This window comes from Pungitius pungitius, chromosome 9 (assembly GCF_949316345.1).
Source record: "Pungitius pungitius chromosome 9, fPunPun2.1, whole genome shotgun sequence".
In the NCBI taxonomy this organism is placed as follows: domain Eukaryota; kingdom Metazoa; phylum Chordata; class Actinopteri; order Perciformes; family Gasterosteidae; genus Pungitius; species Pungitius pungitius.
This window is the reverse complement of record NC_084908.1, coordinates 1,327,372-1,344,297: the sequence shown is the minus strand read 5'-3', so window position 1 is coordinate 1,344,297 and position 16,926 is coordinate 1,327,372. Positions and strand designations below refer to the sequence as shown.

Sequence of the window (16,926 nt, the reverse complement as noted above, 5' to 3'; positions counted from 1 at the left end):
CGTTGCACAGCTCACACGCAGTAGAATGAAAAAAGGAACAAAATGGAGGCTGAAATCAGTCGTTGCTGTTTCTCTAGCTTCTGTAGCCTGTGGCAATGTGACAGATGCATATGCACACTCTGAGACCCTGTCGATCCATTGACAAACACAAGACAGCTTCACAAGATCACAACTTACAGAAAGACTCGGATATGCACCCAGTCCAACACACACACACACACACACACACACACACATTTTTGCATCCAGTTCTTTGCATGTGAAAGAACAGGAAGGAGGTGGTTTGATGTGGCTGCAAAGCAACTGCATACAGAACGATCTCAGAGAATGCTTGTGTGTGTGTGTGTGTCTGTGTGTCTGTGTGTTTGTGTCTGTGTGTGTGTGTGTGTGTGTGTGTGTGTGTTTGTGTCTGTGTGTGTGTGTGTGTGTGTGTGTGGCGGTGATCTGAGACGCAACAGTTCTCTTATTCACACTTTCTCTTTGTCAGAATAACAACCAATCGCACGCAGCAGACCGGACGGCTTGTTTGAAATGCCGACAGAGAAAACATTTGTCCTGAAACGTGTCCACCCATTGATGTGCTTGTGGCTTATTGTGTGTCTGAGTGTGTGCAACAGCGCTCTACTTATGCAGCCTGCGGAGCTTTGCCTATTAGGAGAACGACCGATAGTGACCTTTCTCTGTTCTCGCGCTCGTTTTCCACCTTTCTCTCTTTGTCTCTCGGCGTCTGTCATCTTTCTTCGACCTCCTCCTGCGTTCGCCTTGGGATGAGGTGTGATATTCTCATTTCCCCTCCTTCACACGCAGAGCTTGAGCTAATCGTAGCCCCCCCGGGCCGTTCATGCTCAGGCAACGAACGCTGCCCACGCTGCTCTCGCCCTTCTCCTTTGTTTTCCTTGCACAAAAACCACAAACACTGCAGGCATTCCTCCCCAGTCACGAGTTGGTGACACGATGCCTGTGCCGTTGACCAGTTTGGGAATTAGAGTGGGAACTATTGCAACTTATCGCAACTTGTTTCTTCACCTGTAGGCACACTGTTTTGAACCAAAACAAACTCCCTGCTGCCTCCGGCCTGATGGAACGCGGACTTTAGGGCTGATGTTGATAGTCCATCAAAGACCGTTTCACCTGAGATTTTTAGTTCATTTTTAGTTAGTTAGTGATTTGATGTTAAAGCTTGTGCCAATGTGTTTGGCAACTGTCGCAAGGAAATAAAACCTTTTATATTGGAGTATAATAGGACTGGTAAAGTATCTGAAGAGTCGCTATGCAATTAGCTCTGATAACAAGGCTCGAGTACTGCACTGCCCCCAACCCTCTCAAACATGAGTGCAGGAAAACCCTTTTACACTGTAAGACATTTCATGACCATATGTGATCAGTCACTCTATATTTAAAATAGTTTGATAACATCTCCTCTTCAGAGAGAAATCCACACACGTACACTGACGTAAGAACGATTGCACAGCAGTCGAGGTGATCTTAGTCCGCCAGACGTCTTTAACGCAAATACTGCTCGCAGTGTGCGCGGGGTAACCTAAACCCACAGTTTCACACACACAAACGCACTCTGTTGTGACAGGCGATATGTCATGTGATATAAGTCACAGGTCGTATTAACCCACATCACACTGGGAGTTACTGTACATTTGAGACACCCTGAAGGAAGAAGTATGTACACGGCGAGTTTGAACAAAAATGCGGCGACACGTGGAGCAAATATGACGGCGCGTACATTCAGCCAACTCACAAACCGCACAGAGATACCTTGTTCTGTTTCTGGAGGCTGATGTCATGCAGGACTCGTTTTACAGAAAATCATTATCTGCTAATTACATTAGCTCGTGTGTGGTTTAAAGGCTATATTTTAAGGGTCTCGGGTGTGTATTTGTAACCCCTAGCTAGTGAAAGTTTGCACTTGAATGATAGATCTACTGCTTCCAGCCTTCGTCATGCTAACGGTTGTGTTCCTGTCTCTCCTTCTAGCTTGCCAGCATGAAAAGTTGGAAGGACATGCGCAGGGAGATCATGTATCTAACTGAAAATGCCACAGGCTCCCCAAACCAGATGTACCAGGCCGTGTCCCGTATCGTCTGCGGACACCCCGAGGGGGGCGGCCTCAAAATCAAGTCTCTCAACTGGTACGAGGACAACAACTACAAGGCCCTGTTTGGAAACCACGGCAACGAGAGCGACAGTGATCCCCTCGCCGCTTACGACAACTCTTCCAGTGAGTCTCCAAACCACCTGAAACAACCCCATTTTGTGTTTGCCCATCAGATGTATTGTTCACAGAGTACTTTACCGTTCGTTGTAGGAGACCAGGTTTATAACTCCAAAGGTGTGTTTCTGTTCCAGCTCCCTATTGCAACAGCATGATGAGAAGCCTCGAGTCCAGCCCCATTTCCAGGATGATCTGGAGAGCTCTGAAGCCTCTGCTCATGGGGAAGATCCTGTACACCCCAGATACTCCGGCCACACAGAGAATCATCCATGAGGTAAGAAAAAAAAAAAGGCCCCCCTGTTCCGTGTGACCCTGCGTCAGAATCCCGAATAAACCCCCATGGAGTAAGACGGAGCGCGTTTGTGTGCTCTGCAGGTTAATAAGACCTTCCAGGAGTTTGGCGTGCTGAGGGATCTCGGAGGCATGTGGGAGGAGATGAAGCCCAAAGTGTGGAACTTCTTGGAGAACGGCGAGGAAATGGACATGGTCAGGGTGAGTGGGAGGCATTACCAACACACACATGCACGTGTTCTCTAAGACAGTAATCTGTACATCTCAAGGTTATTGTATGGGGCCATGTTTCAGGCTATATTAACAAACATTCGACCCTCCGTGTCAGATATTATCTTCTCATGGTTTCCTCTCAGGTTTACAAAAGTACTTCTGGCCTTAGAGCAAGAGGACAAGCCAAGGGGAATACAATTTTACTACAAACTGCTGTCTTTGGATAAATGTAAAAGTGTAACTAACAAGAGAGTAATGTGCAGACGGACAATGAATGAACGAGGTTGTCCTCATTTAAACAATTAGCAAAGAGCCAAAGAGCAAAGAGTTGGTTTGTGGTGAACAGATCTCAATACGATTCGATAAAGCTCTTTGTTTGTTTCATGGCCTTTTTGTTTTTTGCCACAACTCCATTTGTAAATTACAGTACCACCTCCACCTAGTGGCGAAGGTTGATACTGTAAAATAATAATAATAATAAAAATTATAAATTACATTTAAAAGGTCTAACCCGTGTATATTATTATACATTTTTTTAGGCTGTCTCCTCTATTTAGCTTGTTGATGATTGGATGGTTGAATTTGAACAGAAACCTCAAGCAGAGATCACATCTAACGATAGTAAAATAGGTCACAAGAAACACACAGAGAAATCCTGCACACACAGTAATTTTAAACAACGTTTCACACCTTTTAAAGGTTAATAATGGAAGTATCTTGACAGGAAGACTTGAGCCACCTGTAAATGTTCAGAAACCCTCTTTAATATTTTGGGTTTGTTATTATACGACTAATAAACAATATAAACCATCCTCTCTGCAGACGCTGCTCCAGAATAACGCCAGCGCCTGGTTCTTCAATGCCCAGCTCGCTGGGACTGAGTGGCGAGTGTCAGACGTGTCGGCCTTCCTCATGAAACTCTCAGAGGACCAAAGACCTGCGGGATCCGCCTACACCTGGAGAGACGTCTTCAACGAGACCGACCAATCCATCCAGACCATCTCACGCTTCATGGAGGTTAGTGAAGGAGACATGCTGTTTGCATAAAATAAGTGGTGAGGTTTTTCGGCGAGTTGAGTCTGTATTTGTGGACGTGTGAGATTATTTTGCTGCATAGCCGGAGCAGGTCCTCGCATTTCAAATGTTTTCATTACTGCAATGTGCAAACTGCATTTAGAACCTGGCGCAGCTATTAAAAAAAGCTTTTAACTCAAGTATTCTTTCCCCTTCCTTGCCTCACCAAATCAGAACATCGTCATTCTGGATTAGTCACTGTCCCTGCGTTTCCGCTCAGTGTCCCAGAGCCTTAAGAGATCAACAACCCCCCCTTAAATCCGGCCAAATGTTAATTAATGTTTGTTCCTTAGTTAATTGTTGACTTGTGTATCCATGTCACGGAATTTCTTCATTGAGAGTCCAATAAAAATAGACATGCAAGTTCAGTGACACTGACCTAAAACTCTTAAGACCTGACACCAGCATAAAAGTCTGTCATACCTGCTGGATACGCATTTTTCATCTCGCTTGGGAAACCAGTCACTGCACGCAAGTTTTCTTTTTCCATCCTTATTTAACTGTGTGACAAAGACCTTCACGCAGCATTTAAGACGCCGCAACACTTCATGCAAATGCTACTTCATTCCTAGCGAGACTTTGAGAGTAAAATGTGCCGTAACCCTTCTCTCTACCTTTCAGTGTGTGAACCTGGACAAGCTGGAGCCAGTAGCTAATGAGGAGCGACTGGTCAACAAGTCCATGGGCCTACTGAACAACCAAAAGTTCTGGGCTGGAATCGTGTTTCCTGACATCAGCAACAGCAGCAGCACCCACCTGCCCCCCAATGTCAACTATAAGATCCGCATGGACATTGATAACGTGGAGAGGACCAACAAGATTAAAGACGGGTAAGAAGCTGCATCCCAACTTTTATTAAATTACAGACTCTTTCTTGTTTTTTTTATGAGCTTACTGATCTTCCTTTTTGCCCTGCAGCTATTGGGACCCCGGTCCCAGGGCAGACCCCTTCGAGGACCTTCGCTATATCTGGGGCGGATTTTCTTACCTGCAGGACGTCATCGAACACGGCATCATCAGAGCCATCACCGGCACCAAGGAGAAGACTGGCATCTACATTCAGCAGATGCCCTACCCCTGCTTTGTGGATGACATGTAAGGGCTGCGCGAGAGAATAATTGCATCTTCACATCGTAAAACCTGTATAGCAAATGTGTGACTCTACTTTTCTTTTTCTTTTCTTTTAAGGTTCCTGCGGGTGATGAGTCGTTCCATGCCTCTCTTCATGACCCTGGCGTGGATGTACTCGGTCGCCATTATCATCAAGGGCGTGGTGTACGAGAAGGAGGCCCGGCTCAAGGAGACCATGAGGATCATGGGTCTGAACAACGGCACCCTGTGGCTCAGCTGGTTCATCAGCAGCTTGATCCCGCTCCTCATCAGCGCCGGCTTGTTGGTGGTATTATTGAAGGTCGGTGCACATACACACGTGACCACAATCTGTCAGCAGATCGTAGAAACACATTGTCTAGAAATATCATGTTATGCATAGATGTTAGCATTGTAACCGGAAAACTTCAATTTATTTTCTCCCCCCTTCCACCCTTTTCTAGATGGGAAACCTGCTGCCGTACAGTGACCCTGGCGTGGTGTTTCTTTTCCTGGGGTCCTTCGGCATTGTAACCATCATGCAGTGCTTCCTCATCAGCACTCTGTTTTCTCGTGCCAACCTGGCAGCTGCCTGCGGGGGCATCATATACTTCACGCTCTACCTGCCCTACGTGCTGTGTGTCGCCTGGCAAGACTACATAGGCTTTGGAGCGAAGCTCATCGTGGTGCGTGTAAAATAAATTGAATTGGGCACATTTGAATACAAACAGCATGTGTCGAGCTCTGTATCCGGCTGCTTTTCTGTCTCAGCTAAACTCAGACTTTACTTCTTCTTCTTCTTCTCACAGAGTCTGCTGTCTCCTGTGGCCTTTGGTTTTGGCTGTGAGTATTTTGCCCTGTTTGAGGAGCAAGGGGTGGGCATCCAATGGTCAAACCTGCTGGCCAGCCCTTTGGAGGAGGACAGCTACAACCTGACCACCTCCATCTCCCTCATGCTGTTTGACGCTGTGCTGTACGGAGTAATGACCTGGTACATCGAATCGGTTTTCCCTGGTGAGTCTTTCGCGTGGTTTACCATCGGGGGGGTGTTTATTGAGTAAAGTGCTCAACCAATGATGCGCAGTTAAATAGTTTGGGTTGTGTTGATGGACAGGTCTAAAAGATGTCACTCTATTGCAGGTCAGTATGGGATCCCCAGGCCTTGGTACTTCCCGTTCACTAAGTCGTACTGGTGCGGAGAGAAAGAGAAAACAAACATCTCCACCCCTCTGTCAAAGAAAGGCAATGCAGAAGGTACAAATCCCTCCATCATTGCTATTCCTTTGTCTTTCTGTTTACCATCAAAAGAAAACCTCACCTTGTGTCAATAATTAAACGGCGTCACCCTTGTCTTTGCATCACAGCTGTGTGCATTGAGGAGGAGCCGAGCCACATCGAGCCAGGGGTTTACATCGAGAATCTGGTGAAGGTCTACAGCCATGGAAAAAAACTGGCTGTAGACGGACTGTCCCTGAGATTCTATGAGGGACAAATAACGTCTTTCCTCGGCCACAATGGAGCTGGCAAGACCACCACCATGTAAGATAATGCACACGTGGTCTGTAGTTCATCTAAGAACCAGCTGCTTAGTAGAGACTGCAACTGATGGGGATTTTGTCTGTCTCCCTGCTGTCTGATAGGTCAATCCTGACGGGGTTGTTCCCACCCACATCTGGCACAGCCTACATCCACGGCAAGGACATCCGCAGTGAACTCAGCACCATCCGGCAGAATCTGGGCGTCTGCCCCCAGCACAACGTGCTTTTCAGCATGTACGTACACAGGAAGAAGGACAGAGTTCCAACGCACGATCGCAGCGTTCTTCTCGATTCGGTAACTGACTGATTTGTCTCTCGGCTGTAATCCAGGCTGACGGTGGAGGAACACATCTGGTTCTACGCCCGACTGAAGGGGCTGCCAGAGGAGAAGGTGAAGGCTGAGATGGAACAAATTGTAAACGATGTCGGACTGCCTCACAAACGGAATTCCTGCACCAACACGCTCTCCGGTCAGTTTGATAAATCAATTCTTTAACCTTCTTCTTTGTTGTTGTTTCTCAGGTCATGAGAGTGGTTTTAACAATGTTCTTGTCTCCTTGTTGCCTTTGTAGGAGGGATGCAGAGGAAACTTTCCGTGGCCCTGGCTTTTGTTGGGGGCTCAAAAGTTGTGATCCTGGATGAACCCACCGCGGGGGTCGATCCCTACGCACGCAGGGGCATCTGGGACCTGCTGCTGAAATACAGACAAGGTACGTGGATACATCCTGACAGTAACAGCAACACATTCCGCTCAACTCTGATGCTGATGGTTGTTTGAATTCGTCCCTCTGTACCCCTTCAGGCCGCACAATCATCCTTTCCACTCATCACATGGACGAGGCCGACATCCTGGGTGACCGCATCGCCATCATTTCTCACGGCAAGCTGTGCTGCGTGGGCTCCTCGCTCTTCCTGAAGACCCAACTGGGCACCGGCTACTACCTGACATTGGTCAAGAGAGACTATGACTTGACACTTCAGTCCTGCAGGAATTCTGCCAGCACCGTGTCCTACATCAAGAAGGCCGAGAAGGTCAGAGAGATGTGACAGAGAACCGGGTGTGATACGAGAGAAGTTGTCTCCTTTGCATTGATTTAACCCTTTCCTCTCCTCGTGTTTGGTTCAGGATGACACCGTATCAGAGAGCAGTTCAGATGCTGGTCTGGGCAGCGAACCAGAGAGTGAAACCACCACTATCGGTAAGAACAGACACCCCGTCGGATACTTTAAAGGCGGACAATTGTGTTCCTGCAAAATTCACTTTGAATGGCATGTAAGATGTTTGCGTTTCATCATTTCCTGTCACGCCTTTTTCACTACAGATGTGTCCCTCATCTCCAACCTGATATTCAAGCACGTCCACGAGGCACGTCTGGTGGAGGACGTTGGCCATGAAATCACCTATGTCTTGCCCTACCGGTCGGCTAAAGACGGAGCCTTTGTGGAGCTCTTCCACGAGCTGGATGACCGACTCACCGACCTGGGGATATCCAGCTATGGGATATCTGATACTACCCTGGAGGAGGCAAGGAGCCGCTGGCCTACGTGGGCTTTTCATATTCATTGAAAATAAATAATAGAAATAAAGATGATGTTTAATTTGCTGTTCATAAAGCTTCAGCCAATGTTTAAAGCATGTTTCTTTCAAATCTGCAGATTTTCTTGAAAGTGGCCGAGGACAGCGGCGTAGACGCTGTTGAGCTCTCAGGTGAGATCTATATAAATAAAACATCACAACCTGGTTTTTGACGGTGATTACCAGTATCACTACTTCCTCTTGGATTAGGTTGTCTTTACACAAAAGAAAATACTTGATCCTCAGTAGTAAACGGTTGACCCTCTTGTGGCTGCAGATGGAGTCGTGCCCACCAGGACTCGTCGCCATCACGCATTTGGGGACCACCAGAGCTGCCTGAAGCCGTTTACTGAGGACGAATTTGATTTCAACGACTCTGAAGGTGAGTCAAGCTGAGCTGCACTACCCAGCATGCAGTGCAATGATAGCAACAGTATTATAGCTATTCTTGCTTTTGCTTTTGTTTTGCACCTAAAATTTTATTTAATGGAGTTTCTTTTCGAGAAAACTAGACCTATGTTGCAAATCAAACAAAGTGTTGCTTTGTGCCAGTGAAATTGCGATCGCATGCATTGTTTTGCTACATTTTTTAAATCAATTAAAGAGAATCAGGACACCTACAATTAGAGTTTGCTCATGTGCACTGTGTCTTCTGTGTTTAGAATCCCGAGAGACCGACTGGCTCAGTGGGTCCGATGGCAAAGGCTCGTACCAGGTCAAAGGCTGGAGTCTGAAGAGACAGCAGTTTGTTGCACTACTCTGGAAACGATTCCTCTACGCTCGGCGCTCCAGGAAAGGCTTCTTTGCTCAGGTATGCTGATGCTACTTTCACTGCAAATTGCTGTTAATAAACAGGTAGTGTGTCTTTCATGACAATCTCAGGCCTCTTCAGGTGTGTCCGTCTTAACAAATCACCACCGTGTGATTTTTCAGATTGTTCTCCCGGCGGTGTTTGTGTGTATCGCGCTGGTGTTCAGCCTGATTGTCCCTCCGTTTGGAAAGTACCCAAGTCTGACTCTGGATCACAGCATGTATGGAGAGCAGTTCACCTTCATCAGGTGAGATGCCATTCTTTATGTCTGGAAAAATAGCATCATCCTCCTTTCTTCAGTCTCAGCACAATAATAGCAGCTGGACAACTGAGAAATTTTATATGTATTTCAACTTCAAAAAAGTTCATTAGTGATATTAAAGGCAACTGGTTCTCTGTGTGCTTGTAGCAATGACATACCTGAGGACCCTCACATCAGCAAACTACATAAAGCTCTGACAGAAAGCCCAGGATTCGGAACACGCTGCATGGAAGGACAACCCATACCGTGAGTTTCAAGAAAAAATAAAGGAAATGAAAATGCATAGATCTACAGATGATCTGCTGGTGTTTACTATATGCATCAAATGGAGATTTGACTTCTCTCTGTGCTCCAGGGACACTCCGTGCACAGCGGCGGAGGACGAGTGGTCGCTCATGGACGTCCCTCAAAGTGTGACGGACATGTTCAACAATGGCAACTGGTCCATGGAGAATCCCTCTCCCCTGTGCGAGTGCAGCTGTGGAGGACGCAAGAAGATGCTTCCCGAGTGTCCTGCTGGCGCCGGCGGACTCCCACCACCTCAGGTTGGCAACGCCAAAGAATTTAACAAGGCCCAAAACAGAGGAGTGAATCAACCAGAAAGGACAAATACAAATACACAACCAGAAAACTAATGTTCATTTTTTCTTTCCTTTTTGTCTTTACAGATGAAAATCAGCGACACGGACACCCTTCAGAATTTGACTGGCCGAAACATCTCTGACTATCTGGTTAAAACCTACGCTCAGATCATTGGCAAAAGGTAACAATCCACATTGGTTTGGCTCGCTTGAATTCGTTTTTATTCTTGATTTATTTAATTATCTTTAATTTCATTATAAATATAAAATCATTAATCTATTTCAGCCTGAAGAACAAGATTTGGGTCAACGAGTTCAGGTAGGTTATCAGACAGGTTCCATCTTGAAGTAATCGGTGGTCAATATTGAGTTATTTGTTTCCTCGGCATTCATTCAAACGATTGTGATCCCCACAGGTACGGCGGATTCTCGTTGGGCGCCAGGAGTTCTCAGCTCACGTCCCACACGGACCAAATCGATGATGCCATCGCTCAGCTGAGGAGGCGTTTCCGTCTGGAGAGAGTAAGACATTTCATTACGAGACTATTTTACACACTGCACTGATGCACCAGCACACAATAATGTGGTACACACTACTAAGACTGTATACTATCTGTGAGTTTACCCGTGTGCTAAGGAAGACTTTCCCTCTTTCTTTCATCCTCCAGGGAACCGCAGCGGATCGTTTCTTTCACAGTCTCTCCACTTTTATACAAGGGTTGGACACCAAGAATAATGTTAAGGTAAGCACTCACGCACGCACTGACACACTCACACACTGTGCAACAACGCAAGGCTCTGTGATGACATGCGGCAGCTGATGGAATGAGATTCAACCACCAAAACAAAAATAGAAAACCAGATAGAAAGATCTAAACCTCAGTGCTTCTGTGAGTTCAGAAAACAAATACATTTAAAAAAAATAAGCCGTGAGGAAAGAGCAGAGAGAAGAGGGGGAAGCCTGTATACGAGGAAGACGGTTAATGTGATGTTTGCTCTCATGCAGGCTGATCTGAAACGTACTCTCACACTGCCTGTTCCAGAATCTAACAAGGCTCTGTGTTTCCAGATCTGGTTCAACAACAAGGGCTGGCACAGCATCGGCTCTTTCCTCAACGTGATGAACAACGGCATCCTGCGGGCCAATCTGAAGCACGACCAGGACCCCGCCAAGTTTGGCATCTCTGCCTCCAACCACCCGCTGAACCTCACCAAGGAGCAGCTGTCGCAGGTCGCACTGTGAGTATTAAGGGAGGGAATTCATAATGCCATGACATTCCAACGGCCTCCCCCCCCCCCCCCCCCCCCCGAAGAGACAGCTGCGCCCGTCATTCTCACATCTTTTGCTTCGCTCCGTTCTCAGGATGACGACGTCGGTCGATGTGCTGGTTTCCATCTGCGTGATCTTCGCCATGTCATTCGTCCCTGCCAGTTTTGTGGTCTTCCTCATCCAAGAGAGAGTGAACAAGGCCAAGCACATGCAGTTCATCAGCGGCGTGCAGCCGTTACTCTATTGGCTGGCCAACTTTGTCTGGGATATGGTGAGACATTTCTGCTCCTCTATTTACATTAAATAATATTGAATAAACTGTAAAAAATAAAATGACTGTCTTGATAGAAATGCGACTTAATGCCACTTTTCACCCTCTTTCTTTCTTGCAGTGTAACTACGTCGTCCCAGCCACACTGGTCATCATTATCTTCATGTGTTTCCAACAAGACGCCTACGTCTCCTCCACCAACCTGCCAGTGCTGGCGCTGCTGCTGCTGTTCTACGGGTACACATCGCACATGCGCGCTTTGTTTTTAGGCTCCTCCTTCCTGTAAATCTTTAACCTCTGCTCATCTAAAATGATCTTTGTTTCTCCCTCCAGGTGGTCGATCACCCCTCTGATGTACCCGGCCTCGTTCTTCTTCAAAATCCCCAGCACGGCCTACGTGGTTCTGACCAGCGTTAACATACTGATCGGGATCAACGGCAGCGTCTCCACCTTCGTGCTGGAGCTCTTTGGAAGCAATGTAAATCATTTATTCCGAGTTGGATTCGTTGCATTTAGTTGCAGCAGCAAGGCTTTTGAAGGCGAACCCTTCAAACAAGTTGATTGAATGCTTGCCGTTAACATCCACTCTGTTCCTTTTTAAGGAAATCGGCGGCATCAACGACATCCTGAAGAACGTGTTCCTCATCTTCCCTCACTTCTGCCTGGGCAGGGGACTGATTGACATGGTGAAGAATCAGGCAATGGCAGACGCTTTGGAGAGATTTGGTAATAACAGCAGGCTCCTTTTTACCAACTACCACAAATGTTTGTTTTGACAAGGGTCGTGATCTAAATATTGTGGTTGTGTCCGTAGGTGAAAACCGCTTCCGCTCCCCTCTGGCCTGGGACATGGTGGGAAAGAACCTGTTTGCAATGGCCATAGAGGGCGTCATCTTCTTCTGCATCACCGTCCTCATTCAGTACCACTTCTTCTTCAAGGCCAGGTGGGTGCAACGTTCAACACGCGTGGCTATGAGACAAATGAAAGAATCATCTCTCTGGAGTTTTGTCATTTGACACATAACCTAAACATAAAGCAAATAGATCTGTCGGTCCTTTATTTGACCTCTCCTCCCTTTGCTCCCCGTGACCTTGCAGGTCATCCACCAGTCACCTGAAACCCATCGGAGAAGAAGATGAGGACGTGGCCAGGGAGCGACAGAGAATCCTGAGCGGAGGAGGGCAGACTGACATCCTGGAGCTCCGACAGCTCACCAAGATTTACAAGAGGAAACAGAAGCCGGCGGTGGACCGACTGTGTGTTGGCATCCCCCCTGGAGAGGTAGGATGCAGACGTGATTCTAAAGCAGGAAAACACTCCCTAGTTCCCTAGTACGAACAAAGAATGTGTGTATTCTTTAAAACGTACGTTTAGTAAGAGGATGATACCTGAAACATACCCTCTTCTCCTGCAGTGCTTCGGTCTGCTGGGGGTCAACGGGGCGGGAAAAACCAGCACCTTCAAAATGCTGACCGGAGACTCTATGGTCACCGGCGGAGAGGCTTTCCTTGCTGGCAAGAGGTACGACACGTGAAAATGTACAACACATCCAATCATCTGCATTAATGTACTGTTTATTCAACAGGCAAGAAGTAGTAGTCACAAAGATGTATTCTTAGGATTAATGATGTAATAAAAGCGGTTTAAATAAAGACTGTAATAATATGCAAAGCATAAACTACAGGGCTTATTTGGTGAAAAATATCTATTTACCGTATTGTTTTGCTTTCTATGAAACTTAATGACATTCCCACGCTTATCTCTCTTCAGCGTAACAAAGGAGATCAATGAGGTGCATCAGAACATGGGCTACTGTCCTCAGTTTGACGCCATCAACGACCTGCTGACCGGCAGAGAGCACCTGGAGTTTTACGCCATCCTCAGAGGAGTGCCTGAGAAGGAAGTGTGCGAGGTCAGTGACAAACCCGTGCATGGGCTGTACTGTACATGTAATATATGAATTCTAATTTTTCTGATTATTTTCTATTCGTACTGAGGCATTAAGTGGAGTACACATGTGTTGTCGTGTGTCAGTCAATATGCATGCACAAAAGAAAATGGATGACACTCATTAAAACCACATCCTGTCCACCAGGTGGCAGAGTGGGGCATCCGCAAGCTGGGTTTGGTGAAGTACGTGGACAAGTCAGCGGGCAGCTACAGTGGGGGAAACATGAGGAAGCTGTCCACTGCCATCGCCCTCATAGGAGGACCACCTGTAGTCTTCCTGGTGAGTAGAACACAAAATACTTCTGGGTTATTTTGCGTGAAGCCGGGCAGCGGCTGAGCATCCGTTGCTTCCTGTTCACAGGATGAGCCGACAACAGGCATGGACCCTAAAGCCCGCCGGGCTCTGTGGAACGCGATCCTGAGCATCATCAAAGAGGGACGGTCTGTGGTCCTGACCTCTCACAGGTTAGACTCGCCATCTGGACCACATCTTCTCAATTAATGGACATATACGTATATGTTTGTTGTTAATTGACGTGGTTACTTCAACATGACTGACGGGTTGTGTGTTTCTTTCCAGCATGGAGGAGTGTGAAGCACTTTGCACCAGAATGGCCATCATGGTCAACGGCAGGTTCCGCTGTCTGGGAAGCGTGCAGCATCTCAAAAACAGGTGAGCACACTTGCCCCGAAAAAATAGCCCTTTGCAAAAGCTCACACCTGTGAGAAATAAAAGTGTAGCAGTCTTTTGACCAGTGTGTCACTTGGGAGGTAAAACTGTGCGTGTCTGTGTTGCCATCAGGTTCGGCGATGGCTACACCATCATCCTGCGGGTGGCCGGCCCCGACCCGGACCTTCGGCCCGTGATGGAGTTCATCGAGATGGAGCTGCCCGGCAGCACGCTGAAGGAGAAGCACCGCAACATGCTGCAATACCAGCTGCCCTCCTCCCTCACCTCCCTCGCCCGCATCTTCTCCCTGCTCTCGAAGAACAAGGAGGCGCTCAGCATAGAGGACTACTCCGTCTCACAGACAACTTTAGACCAAGTGAGCAACGCGCGGCTGCGACTCGACCTGTAGAAGTGACCTCCGTCGCTAGCTGCGGCTAATTTCCTGTTTCTAATTTCTCTTCCCTTCTCCCCGCAGGTGTTTGTGAATTTCGCCAAGGACCAAAGCGACGAGGACCATCTGAGAGAGGCCCATCTGAATAAACGGGACGCTGTGGTCGTGGACATTCCCAAGCTCGACACTTTCCTCACAGACCATAAGACCAGGGAGAGCTGCGTCTGATTCCACAGCAAAGCATCGTGGGAATCGCTTCGCTCGGCCTCACCCGCCCTCCCCGCCCTCCCCGCAACCCAGAAAACAGGGACCACTAACTTGCGGAGGGGGACAAACAATGTTCTTTTTTTTCCTATTTTTTAGTGTTTTTTAATTGTCGTTTCTCAGTGGACCTGCACTTCAGCGCACAGCCTCTTGGAAAGGCAGAGGCTGCAGGTATGTTCACACTGAAGCAATGAAAACTCAATGCGAATCAATGCAAGAAATATACCAGAATATATTTAAGATGAGAAGATATCCCTGTGAGGTTTGGAGACTGGTGCTTCCCCTTCACTAGACGGACAGAAGGGAGGGAAAGGAAAGACAGCAGGAGTTGACACTCTCAAGGGTCTTGGCATCGGGGACGATGGAAGCAAAATGTCTCTTGTTTGCATTAGTGTGTACTTCACGGAGGCGCCACAGCGGAACAGAAGGAAATCCAGATCATTCACTGCCAACCGCTGGAAGACGGACCGACTGCTTTTTTTTTTTATTCGGGGTCAAACCTCTCCCGAGCGGGTTTTTTATCGAGCGAACGCCGGGAAAAAAAAAAAGAAAAAAAGCATTTACAATCAAATTGATTTCTGTCACAATCATACAACATAATAATTTGTATTAATTTGTTTTTTCATGGTCATTTAATTGTAATAACATGACAAACTGAACCTCTAAGGAGGTTGTTTTTTTTTTTGCGTTCGTTGTGTCATCGACATTTTCCAGCACAGTGCCTATACTGTATCAAGGTGGAGAGAGAAATCTTAGCACTCCATTCAAAACAACAACATGTGTGTAGGCTGCCCAGGAATGTATAAGACTGATAAGATACCATCAAAGCCCCCCCCCCCCCCCCCAAAAAAAAGGGGGCCTTTTGAAATGAAGATGAATGAAACTCGACTGTTTTAAAAGAAATTCATATGTGTCCTTTATTGTCAAAAAACGAAACAAACAACAACAACAACAACAAAAAAATCTTGTGGTTGCTTGATGTCTGTAGGCGACGTGCCTCCTGCGGCCGTCGCCCTGCTCTCTTTGAACCAACTGGACGTACGGACGACTACTGTAAACTGGAAGATGGGACTTCAAGACAAAGCTGATGAGCTCTTGGACAACGTGTCACACACACACACACACACACACACCTGTGTGCGCCGAAGCGTGCCGTGACATCAGCTTGTGAAAGGACTCGAGTTGTGTATCAATGCAGTGGGATTACTGGCACATGACGTCTATGTGGAGTCTAAATCCAAAATTCTGTTGTAAAAAAGGAAAAAAAGAAAAGGCAATCTGTATCAAAATGTGATTTTTGACGCCCATGTGGATATTATGTACAGTAGAGACTTTGTGAAGTCCAGTGCACACAACAACAACAACAACAAACGTTACCAGTGGAGTGAACAAACAAGTATCTGTGCCAAATAGAGCTGAATATATATCTTTGATCCACCAGCATGATGTGCAGGAGGCAACTGTTTTGTAAAGTTGACGTTGTGCTTTCATTTCCTCTGAAGCAGAAAGCGCGCACACACACACACACACACACACACTGTGTCAAACGTGTGCTCTCTCTCTCTCTCTCATTCAGGCACCATCGGGTTCTTTTTCTTAACCGTCACTTTGCCAAATTGGAATCTTTCCGTCTGTCCTCTTCAACAATAATAAGCTGCCGCTCTTGACGTCGGACTGCACACGTCGGTGGCACCCAATGACTGAACGGGACCCGAGGTTCTGTTCCGTTCTGCGCCGACTGCACATAAACGGGGGACCAGGTGAACTCCAGCTGTGCTTGTGATGCTCTTACAGGGCAGGGAGCCGCATCCAGGGGTTCTCCGTGTCACGTCCAGTCATTGGAACGCGCCAAAGCCCTGAGCTAAATGTCAGCACTTTATAGACTTCCTAGCCGGTCGTTTCGAAGACGTATTACTGGGGATTTGGTCAATTCTGACACTTTTGAACACAGGTTTAATTCAGAGAAAATGAAGCTACACCACTGCATTAAAACGTCCGTTTTTGAAACTTGAAATGGAGAGTGCAGGCTTACAGGTGATTCAGACAAAAGGAGGGAGGAGTGGAGACAGACGTGAGATAAAGAGAGACGCGCACGACAGAATTACGATTTTTCTCTTCTCGTGCTCTATAATGTTATTTGTTTACATTTTTAAGTATTAAACAGCTGTTTGAGTCTGTTACGCATTGTGTATAGTTACTCTTTACATTAATAAATAAAATCATCCGTTTTGGAGAAATAAAAGAGCATCTCGTGCGTTGATTATTTTGCATTTTGTTTGTCTTGTTTTGTCTCTGGTTACAACAAAGCTTGCTGTCTAATGGAAGTTTGTACAGTGAACCGAACAAAAGATTACTGTGTGTGTGTGTGTGTGTGTGTGTGTGTGTGTGTGTGTGTGTGTGTGTGTGTGTGTGTGTGTGTGTGTGTGTGTGTGTGTGTGTGTGCTGAT

The 16,926-nt window shown here is 46.8% G+C and overlaps 1 protein-coding gene across 4 annotated transcripts in view; it reads left to right on the top strand.

The window, feature by feature from the left end:
• Positions 1-16,721, top strand: part of LOC119218439 (phospholipid-transporting ATPase ABCA1-like) — a 31,866-nt gene extending 15,145 nt beyond the window's left edge. For 2 of the 4 annotated variants that reach the window (XM_037472876.2, XM_062564347.1), the window contains 41 exons: positions 1,990-2,233; positions 2,362-2,501; positions 2,603-2,719; positions 3,554-3,748; positions 4,427-4,635; positions 4,724-4,900; positions 4,994-5,216; positions 5,359-5,580; positions 5,704-5,908; positions 6,035-6,148; positions 6,259-6,433; positions 6,535-6,666; positions 6,763-6,902; positions 7,005-7,142; positions 7,235-7,464; positions 7,559-7,631; positions 7,755-7,957; positions 8,089-8,140; positions 8,286-8,390; positions 8,671-8,819; positions 8,942-9,066; positions 9,229-9,327; positions 9,437-9,626; positions 9,750-9,844; positions 9,949-9,981; positions 10,079-10,184; positions 10,331-10,405; positions 10,732-10,901; positions 11,026-11,203; positions 11,325-11,440; positions 11,537-11,681; positions 11,806-11,929; positions 12,018-12,147; positions 12,302-12,485; positions 12,619-12,725; positions 12,975-13,116; positions 13,300-13,434; positions 13,516-13,619; positions 13,735-13,827; positions 13,957-14,200; positions 14,300-16,721. In XM_037472876.2, the coding sequence (XP_037328773.2) occupies positions 1,990-2,233; positions 2,362-2,501; positions 2,603-2,719; positions 3,554-3,748; positions 4,427-4,635; positions 4,724-4,900; positions 4,994-5,216; positions 5,359-5,580; positions 5,704-5,908; positions 6,035-6,148; positions 6,259-6,433; positions 6,535-6,666; positions 6,763-6,902; positions 7,005-7,142; positions 7,235-7,464; positions 7,559-7,631; positions 7,755-7,957; positions 8,089-8,140; positions 8,286-8,390; positions 8,671-8,819; positions 8,942-9,066; positions 9,229-9,327; positions 9,437-9,626; positions 9,750-9,844; positions 9,949-9,981; positions 10,079-10,184; positions 10,331-10,405; positions 10,732-10,901; positions 11,026-11,203; positions 11,325-11,440; positions 11,537-11,681; positions 11,806-11,929; positions 12,018-12,147; positions 12,302-12,485; positions 12,619-12,725; positions 12,975-13,116; positions 13,300-13,434; positions 13,516-13,619; positions 13,735-13,827; positions 13,957-14,200; positions 14,300-14,443 (5,982 nt within the window). In that variant the 3' untranslated portion in view covers positions 14,444-16,721. Of the gene's footprint in view, positions 1-1,989; positions 2,234-2,361; positions 2,502-2,602; positions 2,720-3,553; positions 3,749-4,426; positions 4,636-4,723; positions 4,901-4,993; positions 5,217-5,358; positions 5,581-5,703; positions 5,909-6,034; positions 6,149-6,258; positions 6,434-6,534; positions 6,667-6,762; positions 6,903-7,004; positions 7,143-7,234; positions 7,465-7,558; positions 7,958-8,088; positions 8,141-8,285; positions 8,391-8,670; positions 8,820-8,941; positions 9,067-9,228; positions 9,328-9,436; positions 9,627-9,749; positions 9,845-9,948; positions 9,982-10,078; positions 10,185-10,330; positions 10,406-10,731; positions 10,902-11,025; positions 11,204-11,324; positions 11,441-11,536; positions 11,682-11,805; positions 11,930-12,017; positions 12,148-12,301; positions 12,486-12,618; positions 12,726-12,974; positions 13,117-13,299; positions 13,435-13,515; positions 13,620-13,734; positions 13,828-13,956; positions 14,201-14,299 lie in introns of all 4 variants that reach the window. The other 2 variants (XM_037472874.2, XM_037472875.2) reach the window with 1 other exon arrangement.
• The last annotated feature ends 205 nt before the right edge of the window (positions 16,722-16,926 follow it).